The 23,639-nt window shown below is 52.3% G+C and overlaps 1 protein-coding gene across 3 annotated transcripts; it reads right to left on the bottom strand.

Annotated features, from left to right (window-relative positions):
* Positions 1–2,327: 2,327 nt before the first annotated feature.
* On the bottom strand, positions 2,328–15,551 carry tent5c (terminal nucleotidyltransferase 5C). 3 transcript variants are annotated; one of them, XM_030112573.1, is made up of 4 exons: positions 15,412–15,551; positions 8,937–13,720; positions 7,321–7,323; positions 2,328–2,339 (listed from the first exon to the last, which is right to left on the bottom strand). In XM_030112573.1, exon 2 carries the CDS (start codon positions 13,697–13,699, stop codon positions 12,539–12,541), a length of 1,161 nt encoding a protein of 386 aa, XP_029968433.1. In that variant the 5' UTR covers positions 13,700–13,720; positions 15,412–15,551; the 3' UTR covers positions 2,328–2,339; positions 7,321–7,323; positions 8,937–12,538. The 3 variants fall into 3 exon arrangements, with proteins under 3 accessions (XP_029968433.1, XP_029968431.1, XP_029968430.1); XM_030112571.1 differs by lacking the exons at positions 2,328–2,339; positions 7,321–7,323 and adding an exon at positions 14,703–14,776 and having other exon boundaries at positions 15,329–15,537; XM_030112570.1 differs by lacking the exons at positions 2,328–2,339; positions 7,321–7,323 and having other exon boundaries at positions 15,329–15,530.
* Positions 15,552–23,639: the final 8,088 nt, after the last annotated feature.

Here is a 23,639-nt window from a genome sequence, read left to right as displayed (position 1 = left end):
TCTTTTCTTGCCCTGCAACATTTGTACTTCACAAAGTATGGACCCCACCATGTTACATGTGGGCCACTTCAGGCTCACATCCAGATTAGTCGATGCTGACTGCCGTCTTTCGGCCAAAACTTTCCCAAATGTGTTTCAGCAAAGATGGGCCATGCGCGTTTTCTTGTATGTGGGCCACTTTAGGCTCACATCCAGATTAGTCGATGCTGATTTGCTGTCTTTCGGCCAAAAGTGGCCCAAATGAGTTTCAGCAAAGGTGGGCCACGTGTACTGAACCATATGTGGCCCAGCCTTGGTTCACCTACAGAATAACTATTCCCTACTCTGCCACGTATTTGCCAAACATGGGCCATATTTGTTTTATGAGGTATGGGCCAAATGTAGTATTTACCACATGGGCCAGTTTAGGCTTACATCTGTTTTTTGCGGCCCAGAAGAATGCCCACAGTGCCAGATTGTTGCCTGAAGTGGCCCACATCCGTATGCTATCTGGGCTGGATCTCGGGGTGCGTGGCCGGAGCGCTGGGGGGGGTACTGGCCTGGGGTGGGTAGCCGCCCGTGTGGGCTGGTTCTCCCGGGGGGGTCATGGCCCTCCGCTTGGGTGGGGGGTCGGCTCCTGGGCTCTTGGGCCTTGGGCTCTCGGCCCTGCCCGCCCCGGGCGTCCGGCGCCCGGGGCGTCCGGCGCCCGGGGCGGGCCGGCTCCTGCTGGTCGTGGCTCCGCGGGGCCCGGGCCCCGGGGCTGCCGGGGTCCCCGGCCGGGGCTTTCCTCTGCCCCGTTTCTGGACCGGAGCGTGGGCGTCTGCCTGGGGGGGCGGCTTGGATCCGGGCTCTGTGATGACCGCCGGCTGTCTGGGCTCTGAGGGCCTCTCTGGTCTGCTTCTGGCCTTCTCAGAGGTCAGAGGTCATATATGCATGATCACTATCACCATCACTGTCACCATCATATTCACATGATCACGTTGATCTTTAATCACTCTTCACATACTGGGTTACCTTGTCTTCTTGTGGTGGTTAGACTAATGGTGATCTGGAGCAGACCTCTCTTGATGCACGCCCCGAGTTTACTACTAGTTACTACTAGTTACTACTAGTTACTACTAGTTACTACTAGCTATATTCAAAAAAAAAAAAAAAAGGGTTTGTGGTGTCCTTGCATTTCCTTCCTCCCCTACACCTCCTTTTATTTTTGTGGCCTGGTCTGTTCACTAATATGGTTCGGGAAAAAAAAAAAAAAAAATGTATGTATGGTTCTGTAATTTTCTGTGTTGGTTGTCGGCTCTGTTTTGGTGTTGTCTAGATTGGGGGTTTGGGATTGTTGTAGGTTGCGTGTGGTGCGTCGACAACACTGTTTTGTATTGTGACTTTGTACATAGGTTGTGCCCCCCCCCCCCGTTCTCCCTCTCTTTATCTCTCTTTCTGTCCCTGCTCTCTGAGCGTCTCCGTCCCGGTCCTGTCCTCAGCCATGCCAGATGCCAGCTTTAAATAAAGGCAGCAGCAGGAGGAGACTCAGTCTCGTCCTGCTGCTAATATTAAAATCTGTTCGGATAGTAAAAGGCTACAATCATACAATATTGCACGCCCCAGCTGCCGAACAGGACAAGGGGAAAAAAAAGAAGAAATATTAAAATCACATTAAAGTCTGCTCTGTGGCTGTATTTCAACTTTCCTTTATTGGATCTGTCTTAACAAATGGGATATTGAAAAAAAAAAACAAATTTTCATTTATGTTTTCATTTTAAAAAGAAAAAAAGAAAAAACGACTCATTTTTCAATATATTGTTTTTTGATCCTTAATTAAATATCAATTGAATGGAAGCTACTCGGACCGAATACAGTCACCATTTAGCCTCTGACACCACGGCTTCGTTCTATCGAACGGCTCTTCTCTCCACTGTCTCTTGTTTTTGTGTGTAGCTGCTATTTGCACATACGAGGGTGGACCCAAAAGAATCCGGAAATTGACTGTAACTTTTTATTTCTGACATTTCTAAATAAAACATCACCGTCGCCTTCAAAATAATCTCCATCCGCATTAATGCAGCGCTCCAGCCGTGTCTCCCACTTCACCAATGCGTCGTCAGACTCGTGCGTAATTGTGCCATTCTGGGCCGGCTGTGATTTTTCTGTCAGCTCCTCCACATCTGCAAACCGCTGTCCCTTCAGCTGCTTCTTCAACCTGGGAACAAGAAAAAGTCACTGGAGGCTTCATCTGGAGAATCAGGCGGATGGGAGAGGAGATTCATCTCATTCTTCTCCAGAAACTGCGTGAGGCGCAGCGCCGTGTCCGCTGGCGCTCTGTGGTGGTGGATCAACCGGCTCCACTCCGCCACGACGCTCTGCTTCCTCCTCACATCCTCACGGAGCGTCTGAGGACTTCCTGTAGTAGTCCTGGTTTACAGTCTGACCTGGAGGGACAGACTCGCTGTGGACGAGACCCTGGACAGCCAAGAAGCAGCTCAGCGTTGTTTTCACGCTGAGCGGACCTGACGCGCCGACATCTGGTCCTTCTCAAACCCCCGGACCACTCATGGACCTGAGTCTTCCCCAGAGCAGCATCCTTGTAGGCTTGCTGCAACAAGCTGAGTGTTTCTGCTGCTGTTTTTCCAGCAAAAAGCAGAATTTAATGTTTGCGCTGCTCTGGCTTCACAGTCAATGTCGCCATTTTGGAAAAAATCGCAGACCGCCTCTGCTCTCTGTTGCTATAAATAGCGCCTGACAGGCGTCAGTGTCACTCTGGGAGCTCAAATTTCTCACAGATGTGCACGAGGCTTACCTGCAGCACATCTGACGGCCAGAAGGTGAAAGTCATTATTATTATTGTTTTCTGACCAAATTCCGGTATCTTTTGGGTCCCCCCTCGTAAAGGTGATGTTGGAACGTGATCAGACTTCACATCACGCTCTTCAACTGAGACCCAAAATAATTTGTCACCCAAAACGCCTCTGAAACAGAACGGACTCATACCCATGTCACTGGATAATAAGACCTTGGAAGTCTGGCACCAGAAAGGAGTCTGCTATCTGGAGGACTGTTCTGAGAATGGATCTCTTATGTCTTTTGAGGACCTGAGGACGACGTATGATCTGTCCAGCAGGAACTTCTTCTGTTACTTACAGTTAAGATCCTTTCTTAAAACTACTCTTGGACATCCGATGACTCTGCCTACACTCAGTGAGCTGGAGAGACGACTTCATGAGGGCAACGCACCTCGTCTTATTTCAGAAGTGTACTCTCTCCTGATGGAGGATACTCCAAAACCAGGTCTCCATAAGTCAAGGGAGAGATGGGAGTTGGACGTGAATATGTCAGTTCGTCCAGAGCTCTGGTCTGACTTATGTCAAAAGGTTTAACTACCACAATTAATTCCAGATACAGGCTGACCAGTTGTAACTTTCTCCATCAAAGCTACATCACGCCAGAGAAGCTGCATAAATTCAAACCGGAGATATCCAGCCTGTGCTTTAGATGTGGTCTTGAAGAGGGCTCCGTCCTGCACTGCACATGCTCTCGCACTAAACTTAATACACTCTGGCATGATTTCTCAGACATAACAAGACAAGGAGTACAGCTCCCATCATGTCCTCAAATTTGCTTGTTAGGGGATTTAACAAATACTGAAGCTCATTTGAGAAGAACGCAAAAGAAGTTTCTGGCTTTGGCCTTGTGCGTTGCCAGGAAGTGCGTAGCCACCATACAGTCTATGGTGGCCACTACTTGGAAGTCCGACTCCCAACTCCCTATAGAAAGATGGATTAAGGAAATGAACAGCTGTATTCCACTTGAAAAGATGACATATACACTCAGAAATGACTATAATACCTTTCTGGGGATTTGGCAGCCCTTTCTGATCTATACAGAGACGTTGCCAATTTCCATATTGAACAGCATGGACAATGATAATTAAAACCAAGTGGCCTTTAATCATCAGCAAAATGCATTGTTTGTTTTGCCTCTGGTTTTGTTATGATTTTGCGTTGGGTGGGTTAGGGGAGGGGTTTGCATTATATTTTTGTATTTCTATGTATGTCTTGTTCACTTGAAAAATTAAAAACAAAAATAAAATATTCCGAAAAAAACTGAGACCCCGACTGTTTAAACTGCTTCAGCATAGTTTGCATTGCTACAATAAAATCACCTCAGACTCTCGGAAACAAAACAGACACACTGAGTTTGTGGAGGCTTCAGTCATAACAGCATGTTACAGGGTGAATCACTGATCAGAGCGTACAGCAGCAGCTGAACCTGCTCTCTGGAGCCATCCATTGTCTCTCTGCCCTCTGCTCACTTCACCGGTATTTTTCCAGAAATCAGTCATTGTTTGACCGGACCAAACACTGCTGGAAGTGTTTTTGTGACGATGAGGCACGTGGCAGAGTGTTTGAATAATGCGGGGGTCAGGTGTTGTTGTGGGACTGAAACCCCCCTCTGGGCTGTGCGTCGCCTCGCTGAGTGTTTCTGACTCTGAAACTCAGGAAATGAGACATTTAGACCGTGAGAGAGAAGAGGCGCTGGCTCAACAAGAAGAAAAGCAGTGTTCAGAAACACACAGGTGTGGTTACAAACTGCTCTGGAGTGTGCTTTTAAAGGCTTTCATCTTCACCAGAGGACACATTTCAAGACTTGGTGTGAAAAAACCACTGTGTTCATTCCTACAGGATATCATGAAATCTGCTGAAAGCACTTCTCTGATCAACATGACTCAAAACTCATTTCAAAATGTATTTTCTCTTGACTAGAGCCTCAGAAATACTTGTCCAGTAAGCACCAAATTCAGTATTTTCACACCAAATTCAATCTAATGAGTCTGAATTCATCGAGCACCGTTCACACCGTTCACAACACCAGGAGCTTCACAGCGTTTAAATGACATGACGTGACAGAGCTTCGCCACAGCAGACAGGGCCAGAGCCAGCTCCACCCACGAGAGCCGACGGGGCCAACGGGGCCGGACTCCACCCGGACCCCACCCGGACCCCACCTGGACCCCACCTGGACTCCTCCCAGACACGATCCAGACACCATCCGGGCCGTGAGCTCCAGGTCTGCAGGGAGGAGCTGGAAGAGGTTCTGCCAGGCCGTCGTCTCCAGAGGCTTAAAGACATCCTCCATGGCTCCAGTGGCCTGAGCCCTCCACCCGAACACTCCACCTGTATACATATATATACAACACTATACATACTGTACCTGTATACCTGGATGTATATGGGGGGTGTTGTGTGTTGTGTGTTGTGTCAGTGTGTATGTCATATCCTCCATGTCGGTAATGTGTGTGATGCTCCAACCGGGCAGACCGAACATTTCAAGATGTTCAGTTTTTAAAACAGATTTCTTATGGGTCACAGACAGGCTGCAGCACCGAGAGCCGAGCTGAGACAAGAAGGCTAGCTAGCTAGCTAGCTACCTGGTGAGCCTCGACCCCTGCTGTGAGACATGATGCAGCAAACCCTGCAGTTTCTTTGATATTTCAGTGGAATAGCAGTTTTTGTGTTTCTGAAACATCTTCATCACATGAACTCACTAACGAAAGTGAAAGTAAAGGTTCTGATGGAGCTGCGGTTCTGGTCTGGGCCACTCAGGATCAAGTGCTGCTGCGTGGCGCTCCTGTTGGACTGTCCTGGTCCACGTGGCTTTTTAGAGCTCCACTCAGTTTTTCTCTCCTAATTAAATTCATAATCACTCAGACTCATTTTGCACACTTGTGCCTCTTTGGTCAACAAGAAGCGAAACGAGGCTCACGTCTGCCAGAAGCTCAGGAGAGGAGACCCAGAGCTCAGCTGGTTCTGCTGGGGTGCAGTCTGGTCCAGAGGCATCCGTTTGTTATATAGAACATCCCTGACCCCTGTCAAACCAACATGACAGCTATTCTCCACACTTTTAAAAACAGTGTGTGTGCTGCTATGTTCAGGACTGAAGATGCTTCTTTGACTTTACGTCAAAAACAAACAAAAAATAAAAACCGTGAAATTAAAGCTGTTGGTCTCAAAAATAACTCCTGCATAACCAACAACTAGAATCCAGTCCTCATCAAACTGAAAATGTCTTTTTAAAGAAGTAGCCAAAACAAATCAAACTTCTTTGAAACTTTTTATTCCTTATTTCCATTCAGATGAAAAATGAAGACAAGCAAAGGGCAGAGGTCATCTGAGACGTCTTCGGGACAGTTTCATAAAAAACAGTGAGACAGGAAGCGTGGACGGATGAAAAGCTGCTGAAGCACTTTCTGGAGGAGCAGGTGCTGCTTTGCAAGCAAGATGAACAAGTGCATTCTGGGAAAAGAGTTCCAGATGCTGCGCTTCAAACTGCATTAAAGCAATGAATACTACATCCAACAGCAACGCTGAGCATCTTCTCTGCTCAGTAGGGCTGGGCGGTATGGCAAAATTTTCATATCAGTTTTTTTTAAATTCATACCGGTTTCACGGTATTTGACGCCATTTTTTTTTTCGTGCAAGAGTTTGGTTACACACATTTTCTTCTAATAACAAAATAATTACTGCAGTTGATTGGCTTTAAATCGCCCATTTCACTGTCATATGGACTGTATCATGTTTTTTTCATGTCCAGATTGCGTGATTGCGATCGTTATCTCGACCCGCCACTTGTTTTTTTTGGTTTTTGTTTTCTCATAGTCAGTCCCTTTAGCGAACGCATCTGTAATGGACGTCTGGCTGCTGCTGCAGGCTGAGCTGTGGATGTGGAGGCTGTGGATCTTAGTTCATGACGTTCCTGGTTCTCTAAAACGTGTTTTCGGCTAAGGTGGTGAAGCTAATTGCTAGTGTTAGCACCGCTGGCTAACCGCTTCTGCTCCACAGCATTTGCAAAAGATAGTAGTTTGATCCACGTCCGACCTTTTAAAGCCGAAGAACTTCCAAACCACAGACGTGGCTCCTCTCTTTGGTATCAGTTCCTCTGGGTAAACGGCGTGCTTCACTGTGAGCTCTCGCCGGCTGCCAACAGCACGCCGTGTTGTTGGTGTGCAGCAGTGAAATGGGTCCCCGCTGAAACACTTTACCACTGCGCACGTTCCGGACGTTGTTTGGGCTGTTCACCGGTATTGTGGTTTATGAAAAATTCATATAACGAAAATAAAAACTGGTATTCGGTACAAACTGGTATACCACACGGGCCTACTGCTCAGTCAGCTGCTGGTTAGACGTGGAGAAATACAGAAACAAGCAAAGCTGGACGGGATGCAGTGAAGATTTTAGCAGCTTTACTGACAAACCAGTGATGAAGAAAGAGGAGGAGGAAGAGGAGGAGGAACAGACTCCTGGCTGGATTAAGCCTCTTTCCCACCAGCCAAAAAAAGCCGGTTTAAACCCGCTGATACCCGGCTCCTCGTGGCAGTGTAAAGGGTTTAATCGGCATTTTGACCGGGTTTTAAACGGCTCAGTCTCGATTGGCTTTTAGTGGGAGGGACGAAAGGGAGAGTGACAGGCAGACCCAGGTCGACGCCGTAAGTTACGTGATGACGCCGACGCAGCGCGGCTACGTTAGCATGCTAGTTGTTGCTTATACACACAGCGTTTCCTTTGTCAACATGACCCAGTATTGGCAAGATAGCGAGACCAGAGCACTTCTCCTGATCCGTGGGGAGGAGGAGATTCGTCCACAGGTAGCGGACTGAGGGAACGTGAGCTGGGGTTAGACTGTCGTGAGACAGGTTCGTTTTACCCTACTGATGTTTTGTTGTTGCAGTAGTAACTTAAGTCCACTGTTTACTTTCGCTGTGCTCTGTCGCGCTGATGATGTCATCAACGTGGGACACCATCAGCGCAGGAAAATGCAGCCACACAGCTCGCCTGCAGGCGCTTACGACCCGGGTCTGCAGCCGGTGGGAAAGGAGTAAATTGCCGATTGTTATCGGATCGACCCGCGTTGACAAAACACACACATACACACACAAAATGTCCAGAAGGTTTCTAAACTAATCATAAATGACACAAAGACTAAAAGCTCAGAGTGAGTCACAACCAACACAAGCAGATTCAAGATCACCAGAAACGAGCCAAGAAAGAACATGCAGCAAGAAATAAAACCAGCACAGAAAGAAAACAAGCTAATGACATGAAGGCCAGACAGAACAGCTGAAGCTGGGGAAGCAGGACAACGAGCCAGAACTGGAGGAAGAGGGACACCGAGTCACTGGACATGAGACGGAGTATTCACAGCGAGACGCAGCACGGAGCTGAAAGTCATTCCTGCTGGGGGGGCTGCTGAACCTTCTGGTAGAGTCCAGGTCTACAGCTGAAGAACAGTCAGGCGTCCATCTGTCCGTCGGCTCAGAGTCTGGACTGCTGCAGACTAGTTTGGACTGGTTTGGACTGGTCCTCTCACCACCTCCCTTCCCTCCGGTGAAATCTGGACCTTCTGCCCCCCAACGGCCCCCGCCCTGCTGTGCTTCACATCCGTCCACCCCAGTTTAGCTTTAGCGGGACGATTTTCTCCGCAGCCGTGTGAACTGAATGGTTCTCAGTCCACAAGAACCCAGATCTGGACCATGTCCCGGCAGCTTGGCTTACTTTGCGTTTAGAGGTCCTGCTGTGGCCTCTGCTGACGTTATGGACTCCTTGGTGGCGTCCGTGCTGGGCTCCCGTTCCAGTCCGGCGGCTCCGGACCCCAGGAGCGGATCCAGACTTCACCAGACACAAACGGGGCTCCTGCAGCTGTGAGGGGGACCGGGACTCTCCAGAACCAGGGACAGTTCTCTGCTCAGGACTTCAGAACAAATCTAAAGCAGCAGTTTGGTCCCGGGCAGAAAACTCTTCCTGATGAATTAAACCAGGAAATCCCACAGAGACCACGGAACGTCATCTGAAGGATGGAAAAACAATCCGAGCCCACCTGTCTAACAAAATGACGACACGAAAAACCTTTTATAAGAAAGCCAGTAAAACCTCGGTTCACACAGAGACAGACGCCCGGAGTGCTTTCACTTGTCTTTATTCATGATTTCCTCTTCAAACACATTCTCCTGATGTACATGTACATTTCCCTTAAAGGAAAACAGCTCGAGTGAGGTAAAAGTGCTGAGAAATGAAATAGCATCATGTTGGAACCATCAATGTCGTCATGATCAGAAAGCTTCTGCTTCAACTATTTCAAAAAATAGATATATAGTGCGACAAAGTCACTTAATTAACCCCCCACACCCTTTGTGTGTGTAATCCTTCAATTACCACAGGATCCTTCATACACACATGCAAACGAGCACACACACCTCCACACGTCAACGAAACACATCTGCTGCAAAAATAAGCAGACGGACGGTCCGAGGTCTTCCAGAGGACCTCCGCTGTGCCCCTATGGTGTAAGACTTGTTCTTTCAGACAAGCACAACCACTGAATACCTGACCCCCCCCCCCCCCAAGAAAACGGACACAACAGGTGGAGCAAAAGAAGGAAGGGGTGGAGACACTGCACCGGTGAACCACGGCGTGGCGCCGAGGACACCGACATGCACAGCAGACAGACGGGCGGGCAACGGGGAGAAACGGTGCAAGCAGAGCCCCCCCACCCCCGCTACAAACAGGACTGCACCGACACCCACCCTGACGGACCAGGGAGGCGAGACGCCAAACAACAAGTCACGACAACCGTGGTTCCGTGACAGCAGGGCGGAGACAGGGCTCCGCTCAGACCGCTCGCTTCCACGCCGCGGAGAACGCTTCGCTTTAACTCCGCCCACATTTTAACGTTAGGCAGCGACGTCAACGACACACCGAAGAGCAGACTTCAGTCTGCGGCTTCGCTACAATTCATCGCTGCAGAGAGAGCTCCGCAAGGGCCCCTGAAGGGCCCCGCAAGGGCCCCTGAAGGGCCCCGCAAGGGCCCCGTAGAGCTCCGCAAGGGCCCCTGAAGGGCCCCGCAAGGGCCCCGTAGAGCTCCGCAAGGGCCCCTGAAGGGCCCCGTAGAGCTCCGCAAGGGCCCCGTAGAGCTCCGCAAGGGCCCCGTAGAGCTCCGCAAGGGCCCCTGTAGAGCTCCACAAGGGCCCCTGTAGAGCTCCACAAGGGCCCCTGAAGGGCCCCGTAGAGCTCCGCAAGGGCCCCTGAAGGGCCCCGTAGAGCTCCGCAAGGGCCCCGTACCCCGTAGAGCTCCGCAAGGGCCCCTGAAGGGCCCCGCAGAGCTCCGCAAGGGCCCCGTAGAGCTCCGCAAGGGCCCCGTAGAGCTCCGCAAGGGCCCCTGAAGGGCCCCGTAGAGCTCCGCAAGGGCCCCTGTAGGGCCCCCATAGGGCCCCTGTAGGGCCCCCATAGGGCCCCTGAAGGGCCCCATGGGTGTCTCAAAGGAGTGTGGCGTTAAGGCGCCTCTAACAGGAGACTACTCTGTCCAGAACGATAAGGACTGGAACGAGCAGATAAGCTGCTGTATCTATAAAAGGGCCTGACATGACGGGGGGGGGGGGGGGGGGGGTCCCTTTAAGAGTAGGACTCCTGAGGAGCGCTGTACGTCCCTGAGAAGCAGCTCCCTCCCTCCAGCTCGTCTCTGCAGCTTATTGACAGTCCTCTCAGGTGGTCTGGAGTCAAACCAGGCTCCCTAACAAGAGCTTTGGCCGGGCGACCCTCCGCCGCTGTGCCACGGCTCGGATCACAGGACACTTAAGGCATCGCTTTGGTTTGTCTGGGACAGAAAGACTAAACTGGTCCTGCTGTTTGGGAGAAGGCGGAGCTGCGACGCTCCAACTGGCAAACACATCCAATAACAAGCTGATGAGAGCTGAAGAAATGAACTCTGGGGAGGAGAAGACGCCGAGGCTCAACCCGGCCGGGAGAAGCACAGATCAACTGGAGGAATGACGAGACAGACGGAAAATACATCAGGACCAGTGACTGTCCTCCTCATGCCCGCTCCACCGGCGGTCACCTCTAAACTAACACCAGGCACGGCGGCGGCCGAGTCCTGTCAGAGTGTGGCAGCAGCCAGAGAGAAGCCTCAGCCAGCCCCTCCTGATCGCCACACAGACCTTCAAACGACAACAGGCGCTTCCTGCTCCGGGCTGCTGGGAGAGCGGCAGGCTCTGGTCCGGCCCGTTATGAAAAGACCGGCAGCTTTACAGCAGCGGAGCAGACGCGACGTGCCCTGGACCCCCAGAGTGACCCCCGACCCCCAGAGTGACCCCTGACCCCAAGGCCCAGCCGACCTTACTCAACGGTCTGAGCGGCAGCTGTGTGCCGATAAGAGCGGAGACGTCTCCGGTTATCTGGCGCTAACAGGAGCAGCAGTGAAGGGAGCAGGAGGGGGTGGGGGGAGGGGGGGGGGGGTGTGAGGGGAGGGGGTGTGGGGGGTGGGGGTGGGGTGAGGGGGGTCACTCTGATAAGAAGCCAGAGCAGCACTCGTCCTCTCAGAGCGTCAGATAAGAAGGGAAGCTTCAGCCATGTGCCACACTGCGAGCACCCACAACCATCAGCTGGGCTAAAAATAGGCCTGTGAGGGGCTGCAGGGGGGCGCTGGCGGGGGCGCGGGGGGGGGGGCAGCTGGCAGGGGCATCTCCCAGCAGACGTGACTGCTGTCCTCCCATGACCACAAAAGGGTCCAGACACGGCGTGCTGGCAGCCCAAACACCTCAGGTGGGAGGTGGCACGCCGTCCAGCACGCCGTCCAGCACGCCGTCCAGCACGCCGTCCAGCACGCCGTCCAGCACGCCGTCCAGCACGCCGGAAGACCCCCTCCCCCCCAGGAACAAAAGATAATTATAGTCAGCCGGCGGCTCAGTGAGGAGCTGCGTCAGAGGAGGATCCCGTTTCAGGGCCGGCGGCGGCGAGGACGGCCCGCCGAGCCTCCTCCGCTGCTCCTTTTAAGGAAGAGTTGGACCGTCACTCCTAGAGCCGCCACATCCTCAGGCCGCTGCTGCCGAGGCTCATGGGAGTCACACAAGGCAAGGCTGAAGCGTGTCAGACCAGGAGAACCAGGAAGAAACCAGCGACAGGAAGCGGCCTGGCTTCACTTAGTAGGCACTGCTGGCCACACACACACACACACACACACACACACACACACACACACACACACACACACACACACACACACACACACACACACACAGGTGAAAACACTTCCACCTGCTCCTCCTCAGTAAACTTCACACCGGTGAAAAACTTCTTTTCATCTTTTCTTTTCGGCGTCTCCCAGATCAACATTTTCTGATTTTTTTTCTGTCTTTTCACATTAATATTTTTTTAGAAAACCAAATTCAAGGCTGCAGCTTTTCTTTTCACTTTGTCGAAACGCGTCAGGAGTCGCAGGGCTCACAGCTCCTGGAGGTTAAGGCACAAAACTGAAACCTGCCAGCGTGACGGAAACACCCACACAGGAGAGGAGAAACCAATAACACTTAAAAATGTCACTTCCTAATAAATGACCACGACGTCTCTGCAGACCAGGAATGAGAAAGAATTCCAAAACAGAAAAAGAAAGCCCTCTGTCCACTGGAGCGTGTCTGTGCATTTATTGCCTTGTTTTTTCAGGTTTTTTGGGATGCCTTGTTCCGTCTCGTCAGGAGCAGCAGACCCTGCCGAGCGCTCGCCGTACCGCCGCCGCGCCGTCAGTTACACGGCAGCCATGTTGGAATGTTCTGGTTGGCCACGTAGTAGTTGCTGAAGTTGCTGTCCTGGACGTGCGGCGCCGGCTGGTAGTAGCAGGTGACGCAGGAGGCGTCGGGGATGGCGTTCTGCTCGGCCAGCACCCGGAAGGCCATGAGCGAGATGAGGTGCAGCGTCTGGCGCCGCTCGTGGCCCATCAGGCACACCGTGCTCTCGTTGACCACGCGCCGCAGGATCATGAGGTAGTCGTACTTGCTCTGCTCCTCGCCCACGAAGTGGCTGTGCAGGTAGGCCTCCAGCTTGCGCTGCTGCTCGCCGATGTCCGGGAAGTCGATGAAGAAGCGCGAGCACATGTAGCGCTCCAGGCCCTTGAACTCCTCCTCGCTGGCGGGCCGGAAGTCTCGCACCAGCAGGTTGCAGTACTTGAGCAGGCCGCCGCCCCGGATCTCCTCGGGCCGCTTGGTGGCGATGAGCTTGTCCCGCAGGTGTCCCAGGGCCACCTGGAAGTCGCCGTACACGCTCTCCCCCCTCACGGCGGGGTGCGAGGACGGAGACGGCGCCGCCGGCCGCCGCTGGCGGTAGAAGTCCAGCATGGGGTCCAGCACGATCTGGAAGGAGTCCACGCTGAACTCGAACTGCCGGCGGATGCGGTCCACGAACTTGAGCTCCACGTTGCGGCCGTGGTGGTTGCAGAGCGAGATGAGGCTCCAGCGGTCCTGCTCCGTGCTCACCTTCACCAGCTTCTGCACGTACGCCTCCTTCAGCGTGACCGCCGTGATCTTCTCCTTGTTCACGCCCTCGGGCAGGAAGTCCAGCAGCGTGCCCAGCACCACGTCCCTGATGAGCCGGAACTCCGCCTCGCGGGGCAGGTCCACCCTGAAGATGACGTCCAGGTCCTTGTAGGTCCAGCCCAGGTCCCGCACCAGGACGTGGCTGGCCGTGGAGCCGTTGAGCCGGACGTCCTTCACCGCCACGCCGCTCATCTCCAGGTGGGAGCGCACCCTCGCCACCACGTCGCTCAGCCGCACCTCCAGGGTGGGGAAGTTCCCCCGGCCGTGCACCGGAACCACCTCCGTCAGGACGGCGTGCAGCCGGCTCACCTGCTCCCCGGTCAGCACGGCGGAGCAGGGGTCGCAGGGGTCGCCGTCTTCCTGAGGGTCCATCCTCACAGGCCAAAAGATTATCTGCAAGTGCAGGACAAGCGGAGGGGAATCAGGACAGTCAGACCGAACTCCGATGTGAGGCCACCCTCCTCATTCCCGACACTAGCGAGCGTTTCCTGCCCGGCGTTTCAGGAGACCGTGAGGCGTTTCACCAGCTGCAGCTCCGCCAAGCAAACGCCACCAGCTGCCCGGAAAATGTCACGTCCATTTTTAAACCGCGGCCCACCTTCAGGACCTTACATAGTGGTCTTCTTGGACAATTCTCAGAATTACTGGCTTGGTATGCGCCTTACTGAGCGGCGGGCTTCAGCAGTCACAGCCCATAAATTCTACGAGCTCCTGCGAGCATGTGACTGACACACTGGACCGGTGGCGCTCCAACACACACTCCACGCAAATAGATTTCTCTTTTCACAAAGTGAAAAAGCAACACTTGGTATTGAGGAATTAACTCCTCTCACTGAATAATCTTCAGTAAAGAATTTAGTGACAATACGCTGGCTGCAATCTAACCAAGTTCAGACATGTTCACTTCTATTATGATCACCATTACATCCAAAACTGCCAGAGGCCTGAATGTGTTCATTAATTAGCCAATGCAGTTAACAATTCTACTTTTATAAAATGAATTTAACATTTCCACAAAACGTTTCAATAATCACTACAGCCACAGCATTCAGTGTCAGCTGGTAGGCCTCATTTATTTTCTCCTACAATCATCTGTTTTATTGGTTAATGCTTGTATTGCTGCTCCGAGTGCCTCAAACTGCCCTCTGGGAACAAACCAGGCTTTTTGGTTTGATTAAGACGAGGACTGATCAAGGTCTGGGACACACAACTAAACCAAAACTGAAGTGAACAAACTAAACTCCGTTCTTCTCGAAGCAGCTGCTCGTTCTGGTTCCAGGTCTCAGACTGCTGAGACACCAGCCTGTGGCCCACAGCTCCTTCACATCCATTTTCAGGTCAGATCAGTTTCATTTACATCGTGGCAAAAACCAACCTGGCAGGCTGACAGGAGGAAGCTCCAGAACTCCAGACAGAGAGCCGTTTCCACCTCCAGGCCGGGACACAACACTGCATGACGGACAGCTAATCTATCAGTCATCAATCAATCAATCAAAACTAATACATGAAGGGTAAAAAGCCGTGAAGCAGCGCCGCAAAACACACAAACACACACACACACACACACACACACACACACACACACACACACACACGCGAGGGCTCTAGAAAAGCACCGGCCCGTCTCTTCATTCCAGAAGCGCGGAGCAGCGGCCGGTTCTCCGCTCCGCTCCGCGGGATCATGAGTTCAGCTTCTGACAGCAGCAACATTTAAACTCCGCCGCTAACGATGCTAAAGGCTAAAGGCTAAAGGCTAACCAGCGCACGAGCCGCGGAGCGCTCCGACCCGAGGGGAACTTCACTCCGCTATTTAGCGAGAAGTTTGTCTCAGAGTGGAGCCGAATGGCGACGAGTCTTTCTCCAAAGTACCGAAAGAGCGAGTTCAGCTCGCTGCTAACATTTAGGGACGTTTAGACGGATTTAAATGTAGCGACACGAACTTTTTGAAACAGCAAAGCCGCGTCCTGAGGACCAACAGATAAAACCCCGGAGAACACACACCTGTCCACCTGTGCGTTCTCCCAGCAGTCACGAAAAGGAAACGGTCCGAAAGGGCAGCTGTTACTCGTTGTCAGCGGACACACCTCCTCATGCCCCGGCCGCAGTCCGCCGCCGGCCCCGGTCCCTCCGCTGCAGCTCTGCCGCCGCCGCCGCGGCTCGCCGCTTTTATACAGCCGAAGAACACCCTTCTGGAAACCGTGCACAGCCCCGCCGGGATACAGTGCCCTCTCCACTCAGGCTCAGTTCTACAGCTGGGGATACCACACACACAACCTGCTGCTATTTATAAGACGGTGTAAAAACTCAGAAGTGAGGATATTCACACAGAAGTCCGGTTTTCCTCATCGGCGCATCAGGTAGTCCCCAAACCGGACCGCGGCTGGTATCAATGCGCCAAACTCAGTCTCTGATTGGACGACACTGTTTTTGCGTTGCTAGGTAACCAGGACGTCTTCAGACAGCCGCGCTGTCTTCCTGTGTCAACGCCGTGATAAATAGAATATAGAGGGGAATTCTTGATTTCTGATGTTTCTGTTCCAGCTGATTAAAAGCTACATTTTTTTTCAACTTGTGTTTCTTTTCTGGTTTCCTTTTTCTTTTCTGGAGTATTTAGGACCCAGCTGACACAACACAATCAACGCCTTTGTTTTTATCCGGTATTTTCAAAGTGATTTTAGCCACAGACTGCACTGGAGGGGTGCTCTAAAGTAATGGCTCGCTTTTCTTCCAGGAAGTTCTAAGAACTATGGGGTTCCATTTGTGTAAAAAAAAAGTACATGTGATATGTGTCGATGTTGTTGGTCTATGCTGTTGCTGTGTGTATTTGGCTGATGTCTATGGGATTAATGTTTTTGCCAAGTGTTGTTGCTTTATGTATATGTAGATGTTGCACATGTATTTGCTGCATATGTGAATATTGTAAATGTGTTCGTTGCATATGTTGCGCTCTTATGTGTTGTGGTCTTTACTCACTGATTTTGCCTTCTGCTGGTGGCTTATGAAGTTATCTGCACATGTGTTTGCCTTCTGTGATTGGCTCATGTCGTTGCTCTCTGCTGTTGGTCCTTGTCGTTGGTCCATGTCGATGTTGTTGGTCTATGTTGTTGGTCTGCCTGATCGCTGCTCTCGTCATCAATCACTGTTAAAATGAACCATGCGTGGTCCAATTTTTAATTCGACATTACGAAAAATATTGGTCTTTCAATAAAAAAAGGTTTAAAAGTTTTCTATTTTAAAATAGTTTTTGCTTCAGGCATTAATCGGGGCACCTAAGAGGTCCTAACAGAAACAGTATCGGGCTGATGATGAGCGTAGTCATTGTTCTAAATCAGCATAAATCAATAAATCAAGCAGTTGGAGTCAAGTCAATGCAAACACGCACAGTTAACGCTTGGCAAAAACATTACTCCCATAGACATCAGGCAAATACACACAGCAACAGCGTAGACCAACCACTTCATGTCTTCATTTTGTTATTTCAGAGTGGAAAATACAGCTGAGGGTGCCGCTGTATGTTGTCAGCTGGTGAGAAAGCATTTCCTCTTGAGTTGATCTTTTTTAAGCGCTGAACGTGAGAACACCGTGATGAAAGCTGCTGAGGTGAGTCGGTGTGTCGTTCTCCACGGCGAATCTCCTCGACTGAGAGAACATCTCCCATCCATGTGGTGCATGAGCATATGTGCCTGTTTACGGTATTTAGGAGGAAGTGTGCATGTGAGAGGATGTGTGTGCATGAAAATGAGAATATGTGTGTGTGTGTGTGCAAGGAGAATATTTGAGAGTGCCAATATGTGTGTGTGCAAGAAGAATGTATGCATGAGAGAAAAATGTATGATAATCTACAGTTTATGGTTTGTTCATATAAGTTAATGTCAATTCATCGATCCCACTAAGACTCAGAGGTGAAGTGGTTTCCTGAGTGTAGCTCAGCTGACGCACTGCAGCAGGAGAGGACGCCACGGACAGCAGAGAGGACGCCACGGACAGCAGAGAGGACGCCACGGACAGCAGAGAGGACGCCACGGACAGCAGAGAGGACGCCACGGACAGCAGAGAGGACGCCACGGACAGCAGAGAGGACGCCACAGGCAGCAGAGAGGACGCCACGGACAGCAGAGAGGACGCCACGGACAGCAGAGAGGACGCCACGGACAGCAGAGAGGACGCCACGGACAGCAGAGAGGACGCCACGGGCAGCAGAGAGGACGCCACAGGCAGCAGAGAGGACGCCACGGACAGCAGAGAGGACGCCACGGACAGCGTGTGGCGCTCTTCTTCATATAAATGGAAGAACAGGAAACTTAGTGACACTCTGGGAACAGACTACTACTACAAACACTACAGCAGATCAGCTCTGCAGCCAGGCACACACACACACACACACACACACACACACACACACACACACACACACACACAGCTTCAACAGCCAGCACCGCTGCATGGCGTTCCCAGGAGTGAGACAGGGTTTCCCCTCAGCCAGTCAGAGGAGTATTTTCCTGGTGAATGAGACGATGGTTGGGACAGTCAGAGACAGACAACAGAAACTCTGTGGCCGCAGGAGTGTGTTTCTAATGAAGAGGACTCATTTTGACTGATGTGGTAACAGGAAGCAGGAAACAATCAACGCTGCAGGGAGACTCCCCTTCTGCTGCACCCAGACCTCACTGAGCCTCACTGAGGGACAGGACAAGAGGACTGAGGGGACAGAGGGGACTGAGGGGACAGAGGGGACAGAGGGGACGGCCCTCGCCGCCGTGGGGACAGGCTGTGGAAGTCCAGGGTTGGAGCTGCAGGCTGCCGCTGCTGTCTGGCTCTGAGACTTAATTAAACCAAACCATAAAGATCTGAGCTGTGTAACGTGAGTCAGCCTCAGTATCTGTAACATCAGGGTAAATAACGGACCGGTAATCTGTTCAGACCTCAGCCGGGTCCGTTCGTCCAGGCGACGCTGCTCACCGCCGCCCTGATCGTCCTCCAGACAGTTTTCTATTGTCCTTTAATTCCAGTTTTCCTTCTTCCTCCACCTCAGACCTGACAGCATCCATTCCAGCGCCGAACAGTTTATTTTTTTTTGTCAAGATTTCTCCTTCCTGTTTCACCTCAGTGGGCGGGGCTTCCAAACCATGAATATTTCAGAGCGCAACCTGTCAATGACAATCAAATTCAGCTGCCACATTTATCAACAGGCGACCATTTCAAACCTGAGATGGGCGAGGGAGGAGAGGTTCTTTAAAGCCCCGTCGTACGGTGGGCTCACTGCTCAGATTTACACCCGTTTGAAAGAGAGATCGATAAATGAGGGCCAGTGTGTTTACTGGGACTTGGTATTCCTCTATAAACCGTCTGATTCCGCTCTAAAATCACCATGGAAACGTCTGAAACTTTATCCAGAATTACCCCATGTTTCCACCGGACGCGATGCGAATGTTTCACGCGATGAGATTACCTACAAAGTCAATGTAATGACGCAATTGTTGCTCAATCTTGAGCGGCGAGCAATGACGCGGCGAGTGGCCGGCGGCGAATGTTTCCAGCAAAAACTTCGCGCACCCATTGGCTTGCACTCCCACTCGCCGCCACCCGCCGCTTCATTGCTCACCGCTCATCGCTCGAGTTGAAATAATTGAACTTTTCAAGCGAATTGGCGCCAGGACAGCCTATCAGCGTGGAGGTCTTCACGGACGTGCTGACGGAGGGCAGCAGGGCTCCGACCACCAGAACAGTTGGCGTGATGCCAAGGCGAGCGGCGTGCGCGATCTCACTTGTTCACCGCTTCTGGTGGAAACCGGGCGTCAGCCTGAAGCAGCGCTGGAACCGGCCGTCCAGGAAGCTCCTGCAGACGGTGGAACTCCCCGAGCTCAGACCGCCTCCGGAGGGCAGCAGGCAGCCTGAAGCGATGCCGGCGCCTCGCTGCAGCCGACGCTGACTCCTCCACGCCAGATACAGAGCAGCGATGGCGGTGGGCAGAGTCAGCTCAGTCTCAGTCTTTATTTGTAAAAGCATTTCTCACATTCATAAAAACAACGCAAAGTGCTGAACAGTAAAAACAGTCATAAAAGCAAAAACGAACAAAAACTGTACCATCGATCAGTATGCACACGCACACGCACACACACACACACACACACACACACACACAGACAGCCGGGTGCACACAGGGCTGTGGGACAGACATCAGGAGAGTCCTGTCCACTGCTGCTGTGCAGGAGACGTGATGAGGATAATGCAGTCGCGCTCAACGCCTGGTGGAAACACGGTGTTGAGTTTAAACCCGAACAGACCGGCGGGTTGATTCTCCTCTGGGAGCTGAATTATCTGCTGATGAGGCCGCTTCATTCGGCTCGTTCTGCATCGTGATGACGCAATATTCCAAGATGGCTGGCGGCGCGCGGCCCGCAGTTCCACCCGTATGGAGACGATGTATTCAGCGGCAGCTTTAGAAGAGCTGGCTGTAATGAAGGAGCGGATCGACGGACGCTTAACAACGCAGACATTCTCAGAGCTGCAGCGTCAAAGTTAATCCAGAACACGACATGAACGCTGTTTACTTCCTGGAGACGTCAGAACGTCATGGCTGCTGTGGCAGTCCTGGTCCTGGTGAGTCCTGGTCCCGGTGAGTCCTGGTCCCGGTGAGTCCTGGTCCCGGTGAGTCCTGGTCCCGGTGAGTCCTGGTCCCGGTGAGTCCTGGTCCCAATGAGTCCTGGTCCTGGGAGCCGTGGGTTCGGACCCGCCCCTTTGCTGCATCTCTACAGAAGACAGAAGCATGGACGCCCATCTTCCTGCCCTCATGCCAGCCGCTGGTTTTGAAGCACTGGACCCGCCCCGCGGCCTCAGGATGTTTGGTGAACTGTCGAAACGCCTTCTGACCTTTGACCTCCAACCTGAGGCTGACAGAGCGGGTGAGCGGCATGAATGTGTGAAGAGCCAGAGAGTCGGGCCTGCTGCGCCGGGACTCGCTTCCCCAAGCAAATGACTGCATTTCACCGAGGGCCGTCCCCCCGCCACACTCACAGGAGGTCAGAGGTCATCCTGCTTCAGCGGCTGGGGTTTGATCCGCGCAGGCTTCAGACAGGTCAAACCTCTGCAGCACGAAGTCAACAGGCTGCAGCTAAAGATGGACAGATCACATGGCGAGGACCAGAGACGCAGTCCCAGCATGCATCACACTCTGCACCGCAGCATTCTGGGCCTGGACCTGGACCAGGACCAGGACCATGATCAGGACCAGTATCTGGACCTGGACCAGGATCTGGACTGGGATCTGGATCAGGACCAGGACCAGTATCTGGACCAGTATCTGGACCTGGACCAGGATCTGGACCAGGACCAGGACCTGGGCTGGGAGCGGTGGTGGTCTGGAGGCCGTGGCTGTGACTCTACTGAGCATGCTCAGACCTGCGGCCTGCTCACTGCCGGTTGTGTTTTGCTCCGTTTCCATGGATACGGAGTGGAGGGTTCCAAAGGTTCTGTTTCCAGTGACTCATTAAAAGTGAGCCCGGAACGGGGATCAGAACCTCCACTCGGGGCCTCTGAGGCGCCGGTTGAGCCGGTTCCTCAGCCCCTCGTCCCGCCGGCGCGCCGGCGCCTCGCCTGCTGAGCGGCGCAGCGTGGTTCAGCCGGGGTCTCTTGAGCAAACCGGGAACAGACCCACGCTTTAAGTCCCCAGTGTGGCAGCAGTGTGTGTGGTCACACACACTCCCCTGGAACACAGCGGCTGCAGAGAGCTGAAGAACGGAGGGTCCTGATCAGAACACACTTTCAGATGACTTCAGTCAGAACCGTGAGCGAGGTGGAGCGGGGCGTCAAGTTTCCACTGCGATCGAACTGCAGGAGGATCCCAGTGCAGTGACTCGGCCATCGGAGGGAGTGTGGAGGAGTGGTTAGCGCCGCCGCCTCAGTGTTCCAGCACTGACGGAGCCTTTCTGAGCAGAGTGAGACGTTCCAGAGTGAAGACCTGACCCGTGTTCTGCTCCTGTAGGCCAGACGACCTCCTGCTCAGGAGGACAGAGGACGAATTCTAACCAGGGCCGGAGCGGGTCTCATTTTCAGCCCTGGAGTTTCAGACCTCAGACCGGCCCGCTTTACATCTGAAATCCACCGAAATCATGATTTATAATCTTACATATGAAATCTACAATACCAATGTTCTGTGAAGCTTTTCTAAAACGAGTCAGATTCATTGCCAGTAAGGGTTGCTTCATAATGCGAATTTATTTCAACACAAGTGCATTAAAATATTACAGTACACATCTTTTTTAATCATTTCAGAATCTATATTCCAAATATAGATCAACAGATGTTCAAACCTTAAAAATGAAATAAAAACATAAAATATTACATAAAATACGAGAATGTGCTTTCTCACAACACTGTCATCTGTTTTTCAAAGAAGCATGGCGACCCTTCAACATGAAGAAGCTCCTGAGCCGAGGTCTGGCCTCGGCCTCTTTGTTTATGAGAAGATCATCGTCCAAAGACAGAGGATCTCGTTCTCAGTGCTCATCGACACAGATGGCTGAACTTTTTTCTGGGTCAGAGGGCTCCTAAGTCTGTTTTTAATGATTTTTGCTGATCAGGAACTCCTCAGAGGAAACTTGTGTGATGGACAGTGTTAGCAGCAGCTTGTAGGCCAGTTCAGTCACATGGTGGACATCAGCGAGCAGAAACAGAGACAATGAGGAGAACACAATGACGTTGCCATCCATCCATCCAGCCATCCATCCATCCATCCATCCATCCATCCATCCAGCCATCCATCCATCCATCCATTTTCCACCTCTTATCCGGGACCGGGTCTTGGGGGCAGCAGTCTCAGCAGGGATGCCCAGACTTCCCTGTCCCCAGACACTTCCTCCAGCTCCTCTGAAAGGATCCCAAGGCGTTCCCAGGCCAGTCGAGAGACATAGTCTCTCCAGCATGTCCTGGGTCTTCCCCGGGGTCTCCTCCCAGTGGGAAAACCTCCCCAGGGAGGCGTCCAGGAAGCGTCCTAACCAGATGCCCGAGCCACCTCAGCTGCCCCTCTCGATGTGGAGGAGTAGCGGCTCTACTTCAAGCTCCTCCCTGGTGACTGAGCTCCTCCCCCTGTCTCTAAGGGAGTCCAGCCACCCTACGGAGGAAGCTCATTTCAGCCGCTTGTATCCGGGATCTTGTCCTATCGGTCATGACCCAAAGCTCATGACCATAGGTGAGGGTGGGAACGTAGATTGACCAGTAAATCCAGAGTTTCGCCTTTCAGCTCAGCTCCTTCTTCACTACAACGGACCGATACAACGACTGATCACTGCAGCCGCTGCACTGATCCGCCTGTCAGTCTCACCTCCATCCGTCCCCCACTGTGAACAAGACTCCAAGATACTTAAACTCCTCCACTTGGGCCAGAGTCTCTCCACCAACCTGAAGGGGGCAAGCCACCTTCCTCCGGTCGAGGACCATGGCCTCGGATTTGGAGGTGCTGATCCTCATTCCTGTCGCTTCACACTCGACTGCAAACCACCGCAGTGCATGCTGGTCCAGGTTCGATGAAGCCAACAGGACAACATCATCTGCAAAAAGCAGAGATGAAATCCTGTGGCTCCCGAACCGGACCCCCTCCGGCTCCTGGTCCCTGAACCGGACCCCCTCCAGCTCCTGGATGCACCTAGAAATTCTGTCCATAAAGATTATAAACAGAACCGGTGACAAAGGGCAGCCCTGCTGGAGTCCAACATGCACCGGGAACTGGTCCGACTTACTGCCGGCAATGCGGACCAGACTCCTACTCTGGTCATACAGAGACCAGATGGCCCTGAACAAGGGGCCCCGGACTCCATATTCCTGAAACAACCCTGACAAGACACCACGAGGGACGCGGTCGAACGCCTTCTCCAAGTCCACAAAACACATGTGGACTAGTTGGGCAAACTCCCATGAACCCTCCAGCCCCTATGGAGGGTATAGAGCTGGTCCACTGTTCCACGACCAGGACGAAAACCTCATTGTTCCTCCTGGATCCGAGGTTCGGCTATCGGTCAAATCCCCCTCTCCAGGACCTGGAATAGACTTTCCCAGGAAGGCTGAGGAGTGTGATCCCCCTATAGTTGGAGAACACACACAGTGACAAGACTTCCATCCTACTTGCTGTTCAACAGTGGGCTTTGTGTGTTTACTATCTTACTTTTAATGATTAAAAAAGACATCACTGGTCTCTCCTGCCGTTCAGGTATAGGAAGTGGTATTATTGGAAGTAATGCTGCCTGTTCACACACTGTTCTGACAGCTCAGCTGTTCTTCCATCCTGACAGGATCAGTCCCTCATCACCTGGTGGACGAG

Source organism: Salarias fasciatus, chromosome 16 (assembly GCF_902148845.1).
Source record: "Salarias fasciatus chromosome 16, fSalaFa1.1, whole genome shotgun sequence".
NCBI classification, from domain to species: Eukaryota; Metazoa; Chordata; class Actinopteri; order Blenniiformes; family Blenniidae; genus Salarias; species Salarias fasciatus.
This window is presented reverse-complemented; position numbering and strand designations above follow the sequence as displayed.

Excerpts from the sequence above, each read along its gene's own strand:
- tent5c (XM_030112573.1), bottom strand. The coding sequence starts at position 13,699 with ATGGACCCTCAGGAAGACGGCGACCCCTGCGACCCCTGCTCCGCCGTG.